Source organism: Elaeis guineensis, chromosome 3, assembly GCF_000442705.2.
Source record: "Elaeis guineensis isolate ETL-2024a chromosome 3, EG11, whole genome shotgun sequence".
Taxonomy (NCBI): Eukaryota; Viridiplantae; Streptophyta; class Magnoliopsida; order Arecales; family Arecaceae; genus Elaeis; species Elaeis guineensis.
The window spans coordinates 105,964,310-105,986,239 of record NC_025995.2 but is presented as its reverse complement, the minus strand read 5'-3'; the positions used below and the strand labels follow the sequence as shown (position 1 = coordinate 105,986,239).

Below are 21,930 nucleotides of genomic sequence, written 5' to 3'. Positions count from 1 at the left end.
GACCCAAAGAAACTTTGCCTGTAATTATGCATCAGACCTAGATCCCAAGCAAGAGGAGGAATTATTGTCAGTTCTAAAAGCAAATCAAGAAGCAATAGGTTGGACCATAGCAGATATCAAAGGAATAAGCCCTTCTATAGTTCAACATAGAATATACTTAGAGGAAGAGGCTAAACCAACAAGAGAAGCCCAAAGAAGGCTTAATCCAGTTATGAAGGATGTAGTTAAAAAGGGATTCTGAACTCCTAGATAGTGGAATAATTTATCCTATTTCTGATAGCTCTTGGGTAGCCCAGTTCAAGTAGTACCCAAGAAATCTGGGGTAACAGTGCGTCCAAAATGATGCAAACGAACTTATCCCAACTAGGACCCAAACAGGATGGAGGGTCTGTATAGACTATAAAAAGTTGAATGCTGCGACAAGGAAAGATCACTTTCCTTTGCCATTTATGATCAAATGTTGGAAAGACTAGCCGGACAAGAGTTTTTACTGTTTTCTTGATGGATACTCCGGTTACAACCAGATCCCCATAGCCGCTGAAGAGATCAAGAAAAGACTACATTCACCTGTCCATTTGGTACTTTTGCCTATAGACGAATGCCCTTTGGACTATGTAATGCACCGGCAACCTTTCAGAGATGCATGATCAGCATGTTTTCAGATATGATAGAACAATTTCTAGAAATTTTTATGGATGACTTTCTGTTTTTGGTCTAACCTTCTCCGAGTGTCTGAATCACCTGCAATTAGTTCTAGAACGATGTAAGGAGAAGCACCTAGTTTCTCAACTGGGAAAATGTCAGTTTATGGTCAAACAGGGAATAGTTCTTGGCCATGTCATTTCTAAAAAGGGGATTGAAGTGGACAAGGCCAAATAGATCTAATTGCAAGTCTTCCACCACCTAAATCTGTGAAAGAAATACGTTCATTTTTAGGTCATGCTGGATTCTATAGAAGGTTTATTGCCAACTTTAGCAAAGTAGCACGTCCACTGACTAATCTTTTGGCAAAGGATACCAAATTTGAATTTACTCATGAGTGCTTGGAATCCTTGAATTTTAAAAAATGTACTTGTATCAGCTCCAATCATTCATCCTCCTGTCTGGTCTGAACCATTTGAATTAATGTGTGATGCGTCCGATCATGTTGTGGGCGCAATCTTAGGTCAACGAATAAATAAGCTGCCTAGAGTGATATATTATGCAAGTAAAACCTTAAATGATGCGCAGCTTAACTACACCACAACTGAGAAGGAGTTCCTTGCCATTGTCTTTGCTTTAGAGAAATTTAGATCTTATTTGGTTGGGACCCACACCATTGTTTACACCGATCACTCAGCCATTAGACATCTCCTAGCAAAGAAGGATGCCAAGGCACGTTTAATCAGATGGATTTTGCTCCTTCAAGAATTTGACCTAGAAATTAGGGACAAGAAAGGCACTGAGAACGTTGTAGCAGATCATTTGTCCCGAATTCCAGTTGCACCATCTAGTGAGCCACCCATCAATGAATCTTTTCCAGATGAGCAACTCATGTCTGTGTCTACTGAACCTTGGTTTGCTGATATTGTAAATTATTTAGCCATAGGCAAGATACCTTCTCATTGGACTAAGCAGGATAAATATAAATTCTTTGCCCAAGTGAAGTATTTCATTTGGGATGATCCTTATCTTTTTAAACAATGTCCTGATCAAATTATTAGAAGGTGTATCCCAGATAACGAAGTCATGAATATTTTATCTTTTTGTCATGATCAAGCATGTGGGGGTCACTTCGCGTCTAAGAAAACTGCTGCTAAGGTTCTCCAATGTGGTTTTTATTGGCCCAATTTGTTTAAGGATGCTTATGAATATTGTAAAAGTTGTGCTCAATGTCAGAAAATGGGTCGAATCACCAAGCGACACATGATGCCACTCAACCCAATCTTGGTAGTTGAAGTTTTTGATGTTTGGAGAATCGATTTCATGGGACCATTTCCAAATTCCTTTGAAAATAAATATATTCTAGTAGCAGTTGATTATGTTTCAAAGTAGGTAGAAGCAATTGCATGTAGAACACCCGATAGCAAAATGGTCATTAAGTTTCTTAAAGAAAATATTCTCTCCCATTTCGGTATTCCTAGGGCAATCATTAGTGATCGGGGAACCCATTTTTGTAACCGACCTTTTGCAACATTGATGAAAAAGTATAATGTCACCCACAAATTGACCACACCATATCATCCTCAAACTAGTGGACAAGTTGAAGTGTCAAACCGACAAATCAAACAAATTCTGGAAAAAACTGTTAGTGCCAATAGAAAGGATTGGTCTTTGAAATTAATTGATGCACTTTGGGCATACCGAACCGCTTTCAAGACCAATCTAGGAATGTCTCCTTATAGGATTGTGTTTGGTAAACCATGTCACTTGCCTATTGAGATAGAACACAAAGCCATGTGGGCCATCAAACAACTAAATACAAATTTGAACGACGCTGGAAACCATAGAAAGCTTCAGTTGAATGAATTAGAAGAACTTAGAAATGAAGCCTATGAAAATGCAAAGATATACAAGGAACGAACCAAAGCATTTCATGATCAATCAATTATGAGAAAAACTTTCAATATCGGACAAAAGGTACTCTTATATAACTCTAGATTACATCTGTTTCCAGGAAAGCTTAGGTCTAGATGGACAGGACCATTTTTAGTAAAGGAAGTTTTTTCACACGGAGCTGTTGAGATTGAAAACCCAAGTAATGGTGTTATCTTTAAAGTTAATGGTCAACGATTAAAACCATTCTTGGAATTACCTGTCAAGACTGTTGAAGATGCCATGGTTCTTTATGAACCAACTTATTCTGATTAAGTTGCTTCGAGGTTTGGTCTGGCTGAAGACATAAAACTTAGCGCTTCTGGGAGGCAACCCAGCTTATTTAATTTCTAATGCTTTCTTTGTTTTCAGTTTGCTTAGGACAAATAAATTAGATAAACTCCATTGGGGACAATGTCGGTCAAGTTGAGGGAGAGCTTGAACAAAATCAGGTGTTATCATTTCCTTTTCCTTCCACTATGAGTTATTTCTTGCATTTAATATATTATGTAAAAAAAAAAAATTAAAAAATATATATATATATATATATATATATATATATGAAATAAATTAATCTATAAAAGAAATAAGAGTAAGTTAGAAAGTATTTGCTAATGTAGTGAGTCACGGAGAAGATTAGCTGGTTAGACTCTTGGTGGCTTAGGTCATTTAAAGACTATTAGCACTTTCAATTGCACATGCACACTAACAAGGTAAAGTAGGTGTTAATTGTAAGGCCAATTAAGAATTTGAGTATTATTTAAATTAGATAATTTTCTCTACACCCCAATTGAAGAAATTTGAATTTAAGGAAAGAGCTACCTGCCTGAAATAAAATGCAAAACACAGAGTAAATGTGGATTGCCCTAAGCCTAGTAACCGGGTCTCTTCACCTAAGTCAAGTGTTGAGATTCGCGTCAAACGGTGGTGGGAAGGCCAGGATGCTCAGTAAAAAAAAAAAAAAAAAAAAAAAAAAAAAAACAGTGTGAAAGCTACCTTAGTTCTTTGTTTAATCTGGGGTGTTTAGAAAATTAATCGAACTAAGTTATGAAAAATGATACAATTGGCCTGTACAAGTTAATACTGAAATACTAAGTTAGTTATCACTCACACAAGTGCTATAAAACTTTAAGTGTACTCTAAGAAAGCTTCTAAGTAGACTGACTACCGATTCTAATTCGAAGCTCATTACTTAGTAATACTAGAAAACTTCTTGAATTTCGATCTTAAATTAATTTGCAAAGAAAGGATCTTTTTGGAATATGATCTTATTTTGGTACATTGCTAAGAGACTAGCAATGATTAAGTTGGGGGGTGTGATTTATATCACAAATTGACATAAAAAGTATCAATTAATATCTAAATTATCTAACTTTATTAAGAAATTGATACTTGTTATTATATTTTGCAGAAGAAGAGATCATCAATAGAAAGAACAAGGAAAGAGGATTCCAACGGCGTAAATTTTATGCAAAACGGAGTTAAATTGACCCAAAAATTGAAGAATGAAGAAAGAAGACTCAATTGGGTCAAACCCGAGTCAAATCAGATCAAAATTGGTCAAAAATCAACTGATTTGGTGATCTGGTTAGCCGCCTGGTCCACAGCAACAGGCGCATGGACCATGGACCCATCGGCGCACCATAAACCCCCTAAAACCTCTTAGTCCCACATCGAAAGTTTTGAAAACCTTATAACCCCCAAATGCCTATAAAAAGCCCCCAAAGGCCCTTGTTTTATGTATTCTTCCTTCCGATCAAGCTTGTAACCCTAGATAGTGGGGTTTTTAGCTCTCTTTTCAAGCCTCGAGCTTTGAGGTTTTTGTAATAAATTTTTTTTTATATATAAAATCTTCTTTTTATGCAATTTCATCTCTTTACATTATGCAATTTATTTTTCTTGCAATTAGGATAGTTTAATTTATGCAATTTAATTTTATGCAATTAGGTTAGTTTAAATTATGCAGTTTAAATTTATGCAATTAGGATAGTTTAATTTATGAAATTAGGGTAGTTTATTTTTCTGTATTTAAATTTTGTAAGTAGATTTAGATCATGTCTAGCTAAGCATCCCTTCTAGGGTTTGCGATGAAGCTAGATCATGAGTAGGGATTTTACATAGGGTTCTTTCTTTTTCTTAGGGTTTCTTTTTCTTCCTCTTTTGCCAAGAATTTTTGATGAACTACAGTTGGGTCAGAGTCCCTTCATAGTTCATGCTTGATTCAGTGCATAGGAGGAGAAAACCCTAAGGGATCCTAGTTACTACTCCCCTGTAAAGAATCTTGATGGGTTATCGTTGGGCCTTAGTCCCTTCATAATCTATGCTTGGGAAAGACAAGAGGAGTAGTCGTTAGGATCAATAAGAAAAATTCTAGGTAGAATTCCCTAATCTAGATCTAGTGGATTCAAAAACCCTAGATCCTTAGTCTTATTGTCTTTAGCAAACAACTTTCGACTTTCGATTTTTGTTAAAGCTCGCTTGAGCATAGATTTGAAAATCATTTTTAAAACCAAGTGTCTGTGGGATCGACCCGTACTCGCTGGTCGTGCTACTCTGCACACCGTGCGCTTGCGGTTTTATTTACAAATTTTAAGATTTGAACATCAAGTTTTTGGCGCCGTTGCCGGAGATTTAGCGTTTTAAATTATTTTCAAATATTTGTTCTTCGTGCTTTATAACTCTCTTTCTTTTTCCTTTAGGTTTCTATATTTAGTTGGTGATTGCTGGAAAACTCAGGTACGCTTCTAATTTCTCTTTTATTATTTTTAGTTAATTACTTTTCCTTTAGATCTAATCATTTGAACTTACTTAATCACAAAAAATATATATATATATATATAAAACAAAACAAAAGACATTTCATAATCGTGAAGTAAAATATCAAAATAAAAAAAAAATTTAAATTAAAAAAATTTAAAAGACATTTCGGCTCTCCGCTCCAGGGGCCGGCGGTCAGGTCAACAACCCTCCGCCTGGCGATCTGGCGCTGTACGTTGAAGACCTTCGCGCGGGTCTTCGACTTTCGATTCCGGAGTTCATCCAGAATCTACTTGATTACTACGGACTCTGTCCGGCGCAACTGGCGCCGAACTCTGTTCGTTTAATCATTTCTTTCGCACTGTTGTGTCAGCTCTTGCCAACCAACCCCCGCGTTTCACTCTTCCGGGCCTTCTTTGTGCTCCGACCCCACCCTAAAGCCCGAGGGTGGTGGCTCTTCAACCCCCGGAAGGGTCTTGCTTTCATAACTGGTCTTCCATCGTCCATTCATGGATGGAAGAACCAGTTTTTCTTTGTTTCCTCCTCTTCTTCTTGGGGCTTTCCTTCTCGTTGGGGTATACCCCGAACCGAGGCCAACGACAACAGTCGGGTGGATGCGGACGACCGGGAGGACTTCCACCGACTGAAGGATATGTCGGTACCGAAGCAGAGGGAGCTTGTTACCGAACAAGCTCTCTATGACGCCGGCCTGAGTCTGGTCCCCCGAATAGGTATCGCCCGATCCTCCGGCTTTTCTTTTTATTTAGCTTTTGGTCAGCTTTTGGTCTAGCCTCTAACATTCTTGTCGGTATTGCAGGGACACCACCGAGGATGAGGCCGACGGATGCCGAGATTCGGCAGTTCGCCACGAGGAAGAGGCCAGCGTCGGGGGCCGGCCCTTCGCGCCCTTCAAAGAAACCAACCCCAGCTCCGCCAACCGTCGAGGCGTCGGCGACCGACCAGTCGGAGCCGGTCATAGCCCTCGCGGCTCCGACGGTCCAAGCTGAGGAGAGGCTGACTGAGGAGGCGGCCGAAGGAATATCGGCGGTTTCGCCGGTGCGGGTGGAGCCGGATGATGTTCAGGAAATCGAACATCGTCCGATGGCGTCCGTTGGCGCAACGGAGGGCGCCGGGTCGAACTCCAGCGTGCCGTCGCTGCCAGTCCCATCGGTTGGGGCAGCTAATCGGGGGAAAGCCCCGATGGAGCCCGCGGAGGAAGATAGGTCGGGGAGCCGCTCAATGCCTCCCAGCGCATACTACCCCGAGGGTGCGTCGGCGTTGGCCGACCACAACCTTGCGAGGAGGTTGTGCCAAGGGATCCTCCTCCCAGCCGACGTAGAGTCGCTGCGGTCTCGGCAGGTGGCCGAGATGCTGTCGCGGTTCTACCCGACGATGGTTGAGGTAAGCTTCGCATCACTTTTTTCTTTAACTTAAAAATTTTTCGTGTTATGCGATTCTGACGAAGCTTTTTTCCATCGGCAGCTGATCTTCACAATGTCCGAACTGGAGGCCGGGTACCGGAGGTTCGACAACGTTCGGGCAGCCTTCAAGGAGAAGTCGGCAGCGGCCGAGGCTGAGAGGGCAATGTTGGCCGACCAACTCCAGCAGTCGGCCGACCGGGAGGCTAAGTTAATCGACGAGGTCTCCCGGCTTGAGTCCGAACTCCGGTCGGCCAAGAAGGAGGCCAAGCACAAAGGTCGGGCCGTGCGTCGCCTTCGACGTGAACGAGATGGTGCCACTGCCGAACTCCAAGGGGAACGCGAGCAACTTCGGGGCAGCCTGGAGAAGCTCGCGGAAGCCGAAGAGGAGCTGTCCATCGCCCAGATCGACGCCGAATTGGCGAGGGTCGAGGCGGAGTCGGCGAGGTAGGAGCTCGCCCGTGCTGAGGACGAGGCAAGGTCGGCGAGGGATTCGGCCGATCGGGCGGTGGAGGACTTCCGGTCCTCCGACCAATACCGGGAGGAGATGCTCGAATCGGGCTTCGCCTCATACCGGGTCGGGTTCGAGGATGGTCGGGATGCCGTCCACGCCTTGTACCTGGAGTTGGACGTCAGCCGCGTCGTCCCGCCGCTAGCCGAGGAGGAAGGAGTCGAAGGAGAAGGAACGAAGGAGATGGCCGACCAGCCGTCGGGAGGCGTCATCGTGGTGGAGGAGGCCGTCCCGGAGCAGGTGCTGACCGAAGTTCTTTTGCCGACTGAAGCCCATCCTTCGGCGGCCGATCCAGCGCCGCTTATGGTCGAGACGCCGATCATCCCCGATCCTCCGTTGGTCGAAGAGATCGACTAGGACGGATGATCGGCCCTGCCGACTATTTTTACTTTTTATTTTTTTGAAAATACATGTAATCGGGCTTCGACCCGACTTTGTAATTTCTCTTCATCAATGAATGAAACTTTCTTCTTTTTCTTCCTGTTTGTAATGCCGATTAGTGCTGCGATGTCGAACTTTAGTCGCTAACTTAAGCAAGTCACTAACCCACGTAAGTCGGTAGGACTTCGATAACTTGCGCAGCCCCGAAAGTAGAATGTGTCCCGACTTTAGGTCGACTTCCGATAGTCGAAGTCGTCAGTCGGGTGCATCTATCGAGTCGGGTGCAGACCGAACCCGGTAAAGGTTCGGTAGTCGGACTTCCACAGATGCGCTTAGTCAGTCGTCGCACGGCGCAGTGTCGGGGGGACGATAGTAAGTCGGGCCCCCATGCTCCTGCGTCGGGTTCTGTGTCTTCCGACAGACAGTAGCAAGCCGAATGTCGTTCAGCCGGTCGTAGGTCGGTCGGTAAGTCGTGGATGCGACTAAGGTCGCGTCGTGTGATAGACGGTGGTAAGCCGAATATCCCTCGACCGGCCGTAGCCTGGTCGGAAGTCGCGACAATAGTCGCGTGGGCTTTTAGCCTTTCTTTGGTCGGGGTCCGATCGGCCTGTCGGCCGATGGATTCTACCCAAAAATTCGATCGTAGAAGGAGTATGAACTCCCGTCGCAACAGATGCATCGGCCTTTGTCAGGGGCGGATGTGTTGCCGAAAGTCGAAGGAGTGTAACTCCCGTTTGCAAGAGTCCGTCGGCCCTTGTGAAGGTCCGACGAGTCGTCGAAGGAGTGTCGACTCCTGTTATTGTAGATGCGTCGGTGCTCGCAAGAGTCCGATGCGTTGTCGGTGCTAGGTCCACGTCGATACGTTGTGGCTGAGCGCCGATCACTAGTCGAAGATTTTAAGACACCGAGATTTCAAACTGAACTTGTATTCCGACTATTGAATTATAAAATTCACTGGTAATACAGCTTCAAGTTGTCGGCGTTCCAAGTCCGGGGAATGGGTTTCCCCTCAAGGGTCTCCAGCCGATAGGCCCTTGGCCCGAAGGTGTCCGCAACCTTGTAGGGTCCTTCCCAGTTGGGAGCCAGCTTCCCTTGGTCCAAGGGCTTCGACACCTCTGCCTTCCTCAAGACGAGGTCGCCAGGCCTGAAAAGCTTTGGTTTGACCTTGGCGTTGTAGTACCGGGCGACCCTCTGTCGGTACGAGGCCATTCGGATTTGAGCCTCGTCTCGCAGCTCGGGAAGGAGGTCTAGGTCGGCCCTCCGACTCTCGGAGTTGTCTGGCTCTCGGTACTGCTCGACCCTTGAAGATGGCAGGCCAATCTCGAGCGGGATCATAGCCTCTGTCCCGTAAGCCAAACTGAACGGCGACTCCCCGGTCGGGACGCGGGGTGTCGTTCGGTAAGCCCACAGAATGGAGCCCAGCTCGTCGACCCAGAGACCTTTGGCTTCATTCAGTCGGGTCTTGAGTCCATGGAGCAAGGTTCGGTTGGTCACCTCAACCTCACCGTTGGACTGTGGGTGCCCGACTGAAGTTAGTCGGTGGCGGATGTGGAACCTGGCGCAGAAGTCTTTGAAGTCTTGGTTGTCGAATTGCCGTCCGTTGTCGGTGATGATGGTGTGCGGCAATCCGAACCTGAAGATGATGGACTTTTGGATGAAGTCCTCCATCTTCCGCTCGGTGATCTGCGCCAAGGGCTCGGCCTCGACCCACTTCATGAAGTAGTCGATGGCGACAACGATGAACTTCCTTTGGCCCGACGCTGGTGGGAACGGACCGAGAATGTCGACTCCCCACTGGGCGAAGGGCCACGGAGCGACAATGAGAGCGATTTGGCTGGCCGGTTGGTGCTGGATGTTGGCATACTTTTGGCATGGCTCGCACCTCCAGACCAACTCTGCCGCATCCTTCTTCATGGTCGGCCAGTAGTAGTCTTGTCGTAAGACCTTGAAGGCTAAGGACTTGCCCCCCAAGTGGTTCCCGCAAATTCCTTCGTGAACCTCTCGGAGAGCGTAGTCGGCGTCGGTCGGCCCCAAGCACCTGAGCAGAGGGAGGGAGAACGACCTCTTGTAGAGTCGGCCGTCCATGATCACATACTGCGACGCCGACCAACGGAGTCGCTTGGCCTCCGCGGGATCTTCGGGACTGATCCCGTCGGTCAGGTACTGGACGATCGGGTCCATCCAACTTGGTTCGGACGTTAGCTGCTGCACTTCTCCGACCCGATCGATGCTCGGTTGCTGGAGATTTTCGACGAACGTCCGACCCAAAGAGTCATAGGCCGACGTTGCCAATCTGGAGAGAGCATCGACGCGGGCATTCTCCGTCCTGGGGATGTGGGAGATCTCGAAATACTCGAGGCGTGCCACGAGGTCCTTCACCTTCTGAAGATACTTGATCATGGTCGGATCTCGCGCCTCGAAGTCACCCTTGACCTGCCCCACGATCAGCTGAGAGTCGGAGAATGCCCGGAGGCTGTCGATGCCCAGCTCCTTCGCCATCCTCAAGCCGGCGAGGAGTGCCTCGTATTCGGCTTGATTGTTGGAGGCCTTGAAATCGAACCGGAGGGCGTATTCGGTGACTACCCCATCCGAATTCGTGAGCAGGAGCCCGGCCCCGCTTCCCTGAGCGTTGGAGGCTCCGTCGATGTGGAGTACCCAGGTGGAGATCGGGTCTGGCTCAGAGACCGCATCTCGTCCCAGGTCTTCAGCTCCCGACCCTTGGTCGGTCGTCGGGCATTCGGCGATAAAGTCGGCCAAGACCTGGGCCTTCAGGGCAGGCCTTGGTCGGTATTGAATGTCGAACTCGCTAAGCTTCATTGCCCACTTAGTGAGTCGTCCAGATGTGTCGGGCCGGCGCAGTACTGCCCTCAGGGGCTGGTTGGTGAGTACCACGATGGCGTGGGCCTGGAAGTACGGTCGAAGTCGTTGCGCGGAGATGGTCAGGGCGAAAATCATCTTTTCCGTCTCCGAGTATCTGGCTTCGGCGTCGTGGAGCACTTTGCTGGTGTAGTAGATGGGTTGGTGAGTTCGGCACTCGTTTTTCCGAACGAGCACCGAACTGATCGCCTCGGAAGATGTGGCCAAGTAGAGATACAAGGTCTCCCCGACCTGCGGCTTTATGAGCAGCGGCGGGGAAGCCAGGTACCTTTTCAGGTCTTCGAAGGCCTGCTCGCACTCATCCGACCAAGAGAAACCGTTCGCTTGACGCAGAATCTTGAAGAACGGGAGGCACCTTTCAGCCGACGGAGAAATGAATCAGCTAAGAGCGACGATTCTTCCGTTCAGCTGTTGGACCTCCTTCTTGGTGTTCGGATGACGCATGTCGAGGATTGCCTTTATCTTCTCAGGGTTGGCCTCGATCCCTCTCTGAGAAACAAGGAAACCGAGGAACTTCCCTGAGGTCACCCCGAAAGCACACTTGGTCGGATTGAGCTTCATTCGGTGTCGTCGAAGGGTGCAAAAGGTCTCCTCGAGATCCTGAACATGGTCCGGGATCTGCGCGCTCTTTACCAGCATGTCGTCCACGTACACCTCCATGTTACGCCTGATCTGGTCTTTAAAGACCTTATTGACGAGTCGCTGGTAGGTGGCGCCAGCGTTCTTCAATCCGAAGGGCATCACCCGATAACAGTAGAGGCCCTTGGGAGTTACGAACGCGGTGTGCTCCTCGTCTTCAGGCGCCATCCGGATCTGGTTGTACCCGACGAAGGCGTCCATGAAGCTGAGCAGTCGAAATCCGGACGTCGCATCCACCAGCTGGTCGATCTTCGGAAGTGGGAAGCTATCCTTTGGGCAGGCTCTGTTGAGGTCGGTATAGTCGATGCAGATCCTCCACTTTCCGTTGGCTTTCTTGACCATAACAACATTGGCGAGCCAATCGGGATATGTGGATTCCCGAATGAAGCCTGCTTCGAGTAGCTTGTCCACTTCTTCGTCGATGGCCCTCTGCCTCTCCGGAGCGAAGGATCTTTTCTTCTGCCTCACCGGCTTCATCGTCAGGTCGATGTTGAGTCGGTGAGTAATCATTTCCGGAGGGATGCCCGACATATCCGCTGCTGACCAAGCAAATATGTCGGCATTGGCCGTCAGCAGCTCCGCCAGTCGGCGTCGTTCGGCGTCGGGCAATTGAGACCCGACCCAAACTTTCCTGTCGGGACTTTCTCCTATCGGGATCGCCTCGAGCTGCTCGGTGGGCGAACCCCGTTCTTCCTCCTCCTTTTGGTCCAGCTTGTCGATGGTCAGAGGATCCTTCGTCTCGTTGCTTTGAGCGAAGATTTGGAAGCATCGCCGGGCGAGCTGTTGATCTCCGTGCATCTCCCCGACTCCATTTTTGGTCGGGAATCGAACAAGGAGATGGTACGTCGAGACGATCGCCTTGAGGGCGTTCAGTCCGGGTCGCCCAAGTATGGCGTTGTAGGCCGAAGGAACTTGGACGACCGCGAAAGTGAGGGAGATCGCGCTTTACTGTGGTTTGGTACCGACCGTCACGGGCAGGATAATTTCTCCCTCTGTCGTGACGGTGTCTCCGGCAAAGCCGATCAGGGGCACAGGGATCCTCCTAAGTCGGTCAGTTGACAGTCGCATTCGGGAGAAGGTCGAGTAAAACAAAACATTTGTCGAACTTCCATTATCAACAAAAATTCGTTTTACATCATAATTGGCTATTGTCGCCGACACAACAACAGCGTCGTCGTGGGGAGTCTGGATGCCCCGAACGTCGTCTTCTGTGAAGGTGATTACGTCGTCCGGGCGTGGCCTTTTCGTCGGCTCCCCTCCTGCAGACGTCCCCGGCCCTAGCCGCTTGGAGATCATGTTGATGACTCCGGCCATCGGCTGGTTAGTCGGCGCCTCTTCAGTCGGCTGGAGGCATCGTTCGGCAATCGGTTGGGTCGGCGGACCCTTCCGGAATTTACCGAGGTACCCCCGGCGGATGAGATTTTCGATCTCATCCTTCAACTGGATGCACCGCTCGGTGTCGTGGCCGTGGCTCCGATGGAACCGGCAGTACTTCCGATGGTCGAGGCCCTTTGCCTTCAGAGGCGGAGGCCGTCGCAGGTATTCTTCTCCCTCGATCTCCATCAGGATCTGCGCACGGGGAGCGGAGAGAGGAGTGTAGGAGTCATACCTGGGATGCACCGGCCTCGGAGTCTGTCGACGGGGCGATTTTTCGATCTGTCGGGGTGGAGAAAGCCGACTATTGGTCGGGGGCCTGCTTGGTTCGGCGGGCTCCCGACCTTTTCTCCGCTTCTCCTTCGGACCTCTGGGCTCGGCCAAGCGTCGGTCGGACGCTCCTTCGTCCGCGTGCATATACTTGTATGCGCGCTCCAGTAGCTCGGCATACGTTCGGGGGAGGGTCTTGTCCAGAGAATAAGTGAATCGGGACGACCTCAGGCCCCGCTTCATGGCTGAAACAGCCATGTCTTCGTTGAGGTCCCGGACCTCGAGCGTGGCCGCGTTGAATCACGCCACGAAGTGTCGGAGCGTCTCGTTTTCTCCCTGCTTGAGGGAGAAAAGGCTGTCCGACGTTCGCGGCGGCTTTCGGCTAGTGCTGAAATGGTCCACGAACGAGTGCTCAAGCTGCGCGAAGGAATGGATACTGCCCGATCGAAGACCGGAGTACCAAGCCCTGACAGCCTTGCGGAGCGTGGCGGGGAAGCCGATGCAGAAAAGAGCGTCGGTTGCCCCTTGAATCGTCATGAGAGCTTTGTAGCTCTCGAGGTGGTCGACTGGGTCGGTGGAGCCGTCGTAGGGCTCCACGTGCGGCATCTTGAACCGACTGAGAATCGGCTCGTCGAGGACCAGTCGGGAGAGAGGTTGGGCGGCCTGGAAGTCGACGTCGTTCGAAGACTTCTGGCCGTCCGCCTGCAGTTGGGCGAGTCGGCGGTCGATTTCTTCGAACCGTCGCTCGTAGTCGTCTGCTCGTCGATGCTGGGAGACCCCAGGGGTGGAGCCTCCGGAAGATTCTGAAAGGGAGGCCGACGGTGTGCGCGGCCGCTTCTCCTTCCTTGCCCGTTCCAACGGGGAGGGAGAGGGCCGCTGGGATCGTCGGTCGTCGCACCGTGGTCGTCCCTCCTCCTCTCCGTGGGAGCGCTGCTGGGTGCGCTCGCATGGAGGCGACAGGGATCGGTGCGGTCGTCGGCGGCTGCTCCTGGAAGGCATAGGTCGGGCCGCCGGTTGCTGCTGGAGGCTTTTGACTGCGTCGGTCAGTACGGTCATCTGCCGTACGATGGCCGCAATCTGGGCCTCCGTGGTCACTGCAGGGTGCGGAGAGCTAGGCTCCGCCGCCGGTGGTGGTGGAGAGGCCTCTTCCCGACGGGAAGAGCGCCTGGCCGACCCAGTGACTCTCGATCGTTGAGCTCTTGTCTTTGTCATGCTGTACCCCTACCTGGCGCGCCAATCTGTTGCGGCCAATCACCTCGTCGTCCGATCGCCGGGGAGCGTGCACCTGCAAAAGGAAGTCCACACTGACCGGAGGCGGCTCCGGCGGGGACCCTCCGACGGTCAAGTCAGAGAGGTGACTGGGCAACAGTGAAATGTAGACAGAGAGCTCAATCGAGAGAGAGAGAGAGAGAGAGGGGCGAGCCTGCGTATGAGAGAGAGACGGAGCGGATCCCTCCTTTGCACTGTTGCCTTCCCCGGTATATATAGTGGAGCTAGGTATGGCGCCGTCATTAATGGCGCGGACAAGTGAGGAGCTGTCAACTCACTGTGGACTGTCAGAGTCGCCGTGAAAACGTCATGTCGCCGTGTGGCCGTCCAATCACCAGGGTTGACCCGGCTCTCGGCGGGACAATGCCCCTAGGTAACTGTGCCGCATGTCCGTGTCAGAACTGACAACGTCTGGCGGCTGTACGGTGGTTGGAGGAGCCGACCGACCCAAAGTCGGTAGCCAGCTGAGTGGTGTCGGGCCCCTCCATTGGTCGGCGAGCATCATGTGAGTCGGTCATCAGTCCACTGGGTTCAGTCGGTCGGGATGGATACGCCCGACATATCCCCAGTCGGCGATGGGTTGTTGAATGGCCGATGATGGCATCCGTCAGTTGGTCGCCCCGACCGACGATCGGTCGGATTCTCGCCCAGTCGGAGTCGGTCGGGCCGTCAGTCGGTCGGGCCCTCCGACAGTCGGTCGGTCGGTCGGTGGGTATCCCCCAACACATCACATTATTGGAATTGATATTTTCTGGGCCTGACACAGCTAACTTTATTGAAAATGATGAGCAGCTGCCTTCCTAGCCAAGGGGTGCGCGGAAGAGGAAATGTTTGTCAAGATTCCAAACTGGACGATGAACAGGAGAGATGGTTGCTTTCTGATGATCAGCATTAAGTAACTTTCAGTCCTACATGTGTAATTTATAGGCATGGTTGCGCATTGATAGTTTTCCTGGTACCACTCCATCTGTCAATAATTTGTGACATCTGTAATCTTAAAGAAACTACTGTTATTTTGTTATTTCAGATATAGAGATAAATTGAACACACATGTGAGCAAGCAGTTTGGCCTGTACTATTTTTGCTGTTGAAAGTTGAAATCCGTCCTCCCACCTTGAGCTCTGTTAAACATGATCCAATGAAATGTCCTTTTATTTACCAAAAAAAAAAAAAAGAAATGTCCTTTTTGTTGTATATACAAAAAGGAATGTCATTACATAGCATCTATAGTTACCTCAAAAGACATAGCATTTAGATTTTAGAGAGATGTTCTTTCTTAACCACAAGAACCATGAAGTGACAAGTGCTATGATGTTATTAAATCTGTTTTCATATTTTTGGACGTCTCCGTGACGCTCAGTATGCGCAGCTATCTGAATGACAGCTGTTAAACAAGTGATGTGCTTGTATAGGGGTGCTATCGGAAGGAACATGTATTAGTTGCTCTCGCTATGATTCCCAGTTTGAACATTGAAGAACTGACTGCCGCTTGTTGGAGAGACGAAGCATTTCGTGTGCGCGCGCGCTTCTTGAAAGGTGAATGAAACTGCGTTTGGTCGGGTCGTCCTCGAGAAGCAGAAATTTCGGCTGGAAAGCCCTTTGGCACAACATTACATGCTCTAAAGTTGATGGATGGCTGTGAGATGACTGCCAAATTATTTTTAAAAATAAATCTGCAAAAATATTTCCAAAGATAAAAAGTTGGTGGGCTGTCATGATTGCCATTTTGAATCACAAGGTTAAAAGTTTTCTTAGAAGCTCGCCAGCCAAAGAAATTCTGGATTAAAGTAACGATAAGCGAATCCCAAATAAGATCATGTACTTCATATAATAAGTACTCTGCAGCTTCCATGAAATATCTGAAACCATCTGGACTGCTTTTTTGGTACCTCGAGTGTGAGGACATAAAATTCTTATTAAAACCTTGATCATTTTTATTAAACTCCTAGTAAGTTTCAGTTTATGAAGAACCTACGTTAAGCAGTATAGTAATGCAAGTGACAGCTAGGTTAGTGTTGTTATTGCCTTCCAATGAATCCCTAAAGGGTTAAGCCAAGGGCAATGATTGATATCAGAAAAATAATTAGTTGATGAGTTTGTCACCTCCAAGTGTGATAATTAGAATGCTGTTATGATCCATCAATCTCTATTTTGGTGGCGAATGGTAAGGAGATCCATTTTAAACATCTTTGTCCAATAACGGTTGAAACAGATTATTGACTCAAAATCTAGCTATTATCAAACACGTGGAGAGCCTTGCTTCTATTGTTGGGGCCTATTATGGGGCATCTGGATAGATGGTGAATATTCAGAAGTCTACTATCATTTTTAGCTCCAGAACAAAATCCCAAGTGAGGCTAGCGATTCTGGAGAGTTTGAGGATCCAGGAGCAGTCAGGGAGCCTAACCTACCTCGGAGTCTTGATCACAGATCATCGCTTGCAGAGAGTGGAGTGCAGACCTATGGAGCAGCGGATCCAGAAGTGTCTGCGGGGATGGCAGCCCAATGCTCTGTCTTTGATGGGTAGGATAACTCTGGTGAGGTCGGTGTTGAGCTCTATTCCAATGTATCTCTTGACTAACATGATCGTGCCGATTTCATATCTCAGAGGGCTGGTGTAGAAGTTCCACAACCTTTTATGGGGATCCAAACGGGATCGGCATCGGGTCTACTTGCTATCCTGGGAAATGGTTTGCTAGTCGATGCGAGATGGAGATCTTGGGATCCATTCTCTGTTGGTGAGGAAAGAGATCCTGATTGCTAGGCATGCAGTCAGATTTCTGATCCAGTCGGACTGTTTGTGGCTTAGGGTGATAAGGGCTCGCTACGGAGTGTGGCACCAAAGGGCCCCCATCCAAGCTGTGCGGGGTTGCTCCTTTATCTGAAAGAAGATCTGTGCTTATGGATCGGATATTATGGATAGGGTCAAATGTTTGATTGGAGATGGGCGCTCAGTGGAGGTGGTCCAGGATGTCTGGATTTCGGCTCTTCCTCTCTCCCGCTGGTCGACTTTCTTCAGCAGTGAGGTGGGTGACGACATGTGGGTTTGTGATCTTATTACCGAAGATGGTACGCGCTGGAGAGCGTAGAAGATCACTCGACTTTTTGGTAGCCCTCTTACTGATCGGTTCTCACCATCTCGATTCCTGTGCACCCCAATCGGGATGTTAGGGTGTAGGGTCATTCATGCTGTCTAAAGGTTCCCTCAAGGGACTTCACCCTGATGTGCAGTCTAGCATCGACTAGGAAAATTGAGGCTACGTAGATTTAGAGAGTTGCTGCTCATCCTTAGATGAGGCTGTTTCTCTGAAAACTTGCTTAGAATCGCCATTCTGCATTGTCTTAAGACGAGGATTATCTGGAGATAGATAGGTGGCCACCCATAAAAGTCGAGTACGGATTCATGGTCGGTCTCTTTCCTTACTCTCATCGTCAGAGAGTCACTGACAGGATGACTTTTGCAGCAGGTGGTCAGATGGCCTATATCGCGATCAGATCTAGCTTTCTAGAAATAGCTTAATCTTTGAGAGCGACATAGTTCCTGCTCATCGGGTTCTGGAGAAAGCTATTTGCCTTGTTGTGGAGTACAGCCAATTTGACATTGCTATCCTATCCTCTGGCAACTCCGATTCTTGAAACTCTCTTGCTGTCCTGGTAGTGATCCGCAGGATTTTATCCATCTTCTAAGAGCCCCCTCCTTCACAGTTTGTCAAGGTGAACTTTGATGGCAGTGTCAAAGATGGAAGGGACGGTGCGGACTTCATCATTCACGGCCTTGATGCTAGACTTTTGGCTGCTGGTGGCTCCTACCTTGTTGAGCTTTCCGTTCCAAGAGTGGAGCTTCAGGCCGTCTAAATGGGCCTCATCTTTATTAGGCAACAGCTTCAGACGGACAGGATCTGCATTGAGGGTGCTTCTGCTAACATCATCACTTGGATCCAAGAAGGGGTGAAGCACCTGGAGGCTCACCTATGTATCCGGGATATTTAGACTTCTCTCCATCATGATGTTGTGATCCAGATGCGGCATGTCTATTGGGAGGTAAACACTGCTGTAGACTGGATTGTGGCTTTCATGGTGGAGCATTCTGACGATTGAGTTTGGAGACAGCGTGATGTTTATCTCCCGACTTTGCGGGATCTTTTGTACCTTGATCTTTTGGACTGCTCCATCAAAATGGTGTAATCGTCCATTAATATCAAAAAAAAAAAAAATCATGATAGCATTATCTATAGGGGAAGTCTATTATGTTATATTAATAATAAAATTTTACATACATTTAGATAAATAAAATAATACTCTGTACACTTAAATATTTATAGTAGTTTGATAAAATATTCAAAATAAACAGCCATTGCAAACATCAAGCTGCTATTTTTCAGTTACTGGTTGTTATATTTCAAACAATCTCGATTGGACACATGGGGACCAATACCTGCCATTATAATCGTTATCACAGCTAATAACGGTCGTAGAGAATTCAGTAGAGCGAGGCTTTACTGAAACCCTGTGCTAAAGCGAAGAAGAGGTCATGTCAAGTCGCTGTCGCTTTGCTCCTCGACAAAATTTATTTTCCCAGCATTGGTGTCCACATCATGCCCCCTCCTTCGTCTCTCCCTCTCTCCCCAGGGTTCCGGTTGTATCCTTTGCGCCAAGGAACGATTGATCTCTTTTTGGCGACATCAACCGTTGGATTGCGCCTCACACTGCTCCCAAGGCATCCGAAGAAGTGACTACTTCGCCATCCAACGGTTGATATTGCGAAAGAGAGATCAATCATTCGTTCGCGCGAAAGATACAACCCGAACCGCTCTCTGCATCCCATCTTGCATCTATAATTCTGCTTTGGCCGTTGGATGGCCTTTTTACAGGCAGAGGTTCGACGGAGTTATATTATATATTTTTACTGGGGATTCGAAAAGTAATCTACCCTTCTGTGTCCTTCTCCCTTCAGACGGTCTTCCAGAGAGAGAGAGACTTGAAACTGGAGCTTATTTTCTCTCAAAGAAAAAGTGTGTATCTGCCCACTTCGCGCTGCTAGGACTATAGAGCACACACCCATATGGGGAGTTCCGTGGAATAAATAGCAGGAGGCGGGTGGGAGCGGGGAGCGAGCTTCTAATGCTTTAGATAAGCCTTCCATGCAATCCTTTCTTAGCTGTGAGTAGCACAGCCTCTCTGTCTGCAGAGGGAAGACTGGGTTTTCTTCTATTTTGATCTCAAGCAACAGCAGCTGAAATGACTAGGGATGAAGGCTTCAGGGTCCTCAAAATCCAGGTATCTCATGCTCCCCCTCGTCTACTGTCTCTCTCTCGTTGTCGCTCTCCTTGTGTGTCTTCTAGTGGAAAGTATTTGGAGGAAATATTTTGTTTCTTGCAGACGTACATACTCAAGGTGAGCATACACTGTGATGGATGCAAACAGAAAGTTAAGAAGCTCCTTCAAAAAATTGAAGGTCCTCATTCTCCTTCCCCAGGCTTCTTCTGATCTTGCTTGGTGTCTTTTCTTCTTACTTTCTCGTGTTTTTAATTCTTTTTTGTGGTTTCTAATGGACTTATATATTTTGCTTCTTTCTCTTAAAAATATGTTTTCCCGAACATGAGATCCTTCGTTTACATAGACTGAAATATAAGAAAAGCAAGTGCTCTGTTTCATGCAAGATTTTCTTGCTACTTCTTATGTTAGTACAGTTTTCTGGGTGAATTCTTTTAACTGGTGATAAAATGGAGGTAGATGGAAGCTAGCCAGCTTTTAAGCAACACACAGATTTTGATCCGACACCCATAAAAGCTGGCCCAGATCTTGTGAAATGGAGGATATTGGAGTATCTCTGCTCTACCAAGAGGAGTATTTATGGGCATATAATGTAGAGAAATGAAAGGGGAAAAAAAACCTATATTTTCTTTCCAAACTTGGCTCATCTCCTTTTCAACTCTTGGAGCACCCGAAATGTTCCTATGATAACTGCCATCAAGCAGTGTAAGGCGTACAAAAATGAAGCTGTGACCACCAATTTTATACATTTGCATATTATTAACTAATGTCTCTTCATTTGCATCTGATTCAGGAGTCTACTCAGTAAGTATAGATTTGGAGAATCAGAGGGTTGCTGTTTCAGGAAATGTGGATTCTGAAACTCTGATAAAAAAGCTGGCCAAATCAGGCAAACATGCAGAGCTCTGGTCTCAGAAAACCAACACCCAAGAGCCCAAGCCCAACCAACAGAAGCAACGGAGGCAATTTGCTGCTGCCCAAACTGGCCACAAGAACAACAACGACCAAGGCAAGCAACGACTCATCCAAGGCCTCAGAGCCTTCAAGAATCAGCACAACAAGCTTCCCTCATTGAGCTCCGATGAGGAAGATTATGATGATGACGACGAAGTCGAAGGCTTAGATGAGCTGCCTTTCCTTGATATGAACCCAATCAATTTCCTGAGGCAGACAGGCAATGCAGCAGCCATTGCAAAGAAAAATTGCCATGGCAATGCAGGTGGGAATGGTAATGGTGGAGCTGGAAAGAAATGCGGAGGAAATACCTACCAGCATCAGATAAAGAACAAAGATATATCCCAGCAAAAGGGCATTGACATTTCGGCCAATGGCAAGATCATCAATGGTGTACACTTGGGTGGTGGTAATCCTAATGCAGGGGTCATCAACGGTGTCCACCTGGGTGGCGGTAATCCTAATGCAGGGGAGATAAGAAGGATTAATGACAAAAATGGCATGACGATGGGTCATCATGGGCTTGGTCGAAACAATGTTGGTGGCTTTCAGGGAAATGGATTCCCTGGCTATGCAAGGTTCCCATCGAATGGTGAGGGATTTGGAGGGCACCGTCAGTCCCCCATGATGGTGAACATGCAAGGGTATCAGGCCCATCCATCATCCATGATGACCAACTTGAGGGGGTACAATAATGACATGATCATGCATGAGAGCAGACACATGCAACCCCAGATGATGTATCATAGGTCCCCTCAGATATCTCCTTACACTGGCTACTACCCTTGCTACCCAAATCCCTACTATCCCGTCAATCAGTCGGACAATAGCGATTATGGCATTCATCTTTTCAGTGATGAGAACACCAGGGGCTGTATTGTGATGTAAAATGGGTTCGTAGGTTGAGTTAGGCAAGTTTTTTCTTCTTTCTTTTCATTTCTTTGTTGTTGTAATGCTGTTATGAGTTAAAACTGATGGCTTTCTGCATTCGTATGGTTAGTGCAATAGTTTGGTGCTTGAGTTAAAACTGAGGGCTTTCTCCAAAATTATTTCAAACAGCTATGGCGCTTTCCACTTTGTTACCACTGACTGGAGTTGTTATAAGAGGTTTGGTGTTTGTGCTTGTGGGCTTCTGGGCCCGACTTCCCATGAGTGGCCTTAAACAACAGAATAGAAAAAGAAACTTTGAACGGATGAGTCAGTACGGTTAGTCAACATCTCTTGAAACAGAAAATATTAGCCCGTTTGGTAAACAGCACTGACGCGTTCACGCATCTGAAAGTTTCACAATCCCCAAGACAACGTCTTAGATAAAGTGGCAGAAGAGGAGTGCAAGTATAACGGGAGCTAGTAAATCAACTAAGCTTAAATATATCGGCAAGGGTGATGAACTATGAACACTACAATAACCACATAAAGAAAAAAGAAAAAAAAAAGGTGATAACATCCACGCTTATAATATTATAATGTTCACGTCTCCAGATTCTCCGCTGACATAAAGATGGTAAACTCAGAAGCTCAATCGAGATCCATCGTCCGCAAGTGGGTGGAAAAAATTCGGGTTTGGGAAGGCAAATTAGGCATGACAAGACCAAGATATCATGTAGATTAAATTTGATTTTGTGATCCAAA

At 47.7% G+C, this 21,930-nt stretch overlaps 2 protein-coding genes across 2 annotated transcripts; both read left to right on the top strand.

Annotated features, from left to right (window-relative positions):
• The first annotated feature begins 5,630 nt into the window (after window positions 1–5,630).
• On the top strand, window positions 5,631–7,555 carry LOC140856116 (uncharacterized). The gene is made up of 2 exons (XM_073253280.1): window positions 5,631–6,732; window positions 6,814–7,555. The coding sequence occupies exons 1-2, from the start codon at window positions 6,163–6,165 to the stop codon at window positions 7,198–7,200; spliced, it is 957 nt and encodes a 318-aa protein (XP_073109381.1). The 5' UTR covers window positions 5,631–6,162; the 3' UTR covers window positions 7,201–7,555.
• An 11,519-nt stretch (window positions 7,556–19,074) lies between these two features.
• On the top strand, window positions 19,075–21,285 carry LOC105041183 (uncharacterized). Its single transcript, XM_010918040.4, has 3 exons — window positions 19,075–19,347; window positions 19,450–19,525; window positions 20,138–21,285. Exons 1-3 carry the CDS (start codon window positions 19,309–19,311, stop codon window positions 21,184–21,186), a joined length of 1,164 nt encoding a protein of 387 aa, XP_010916342.1. The 5' UTR covers window positions 19,075–19,308; the 3' UTR covers window positions 21,187–21,285.
• The last annotated feature ends 645 nt before the right edge of the window (window positions 21,286–21,930 follow it).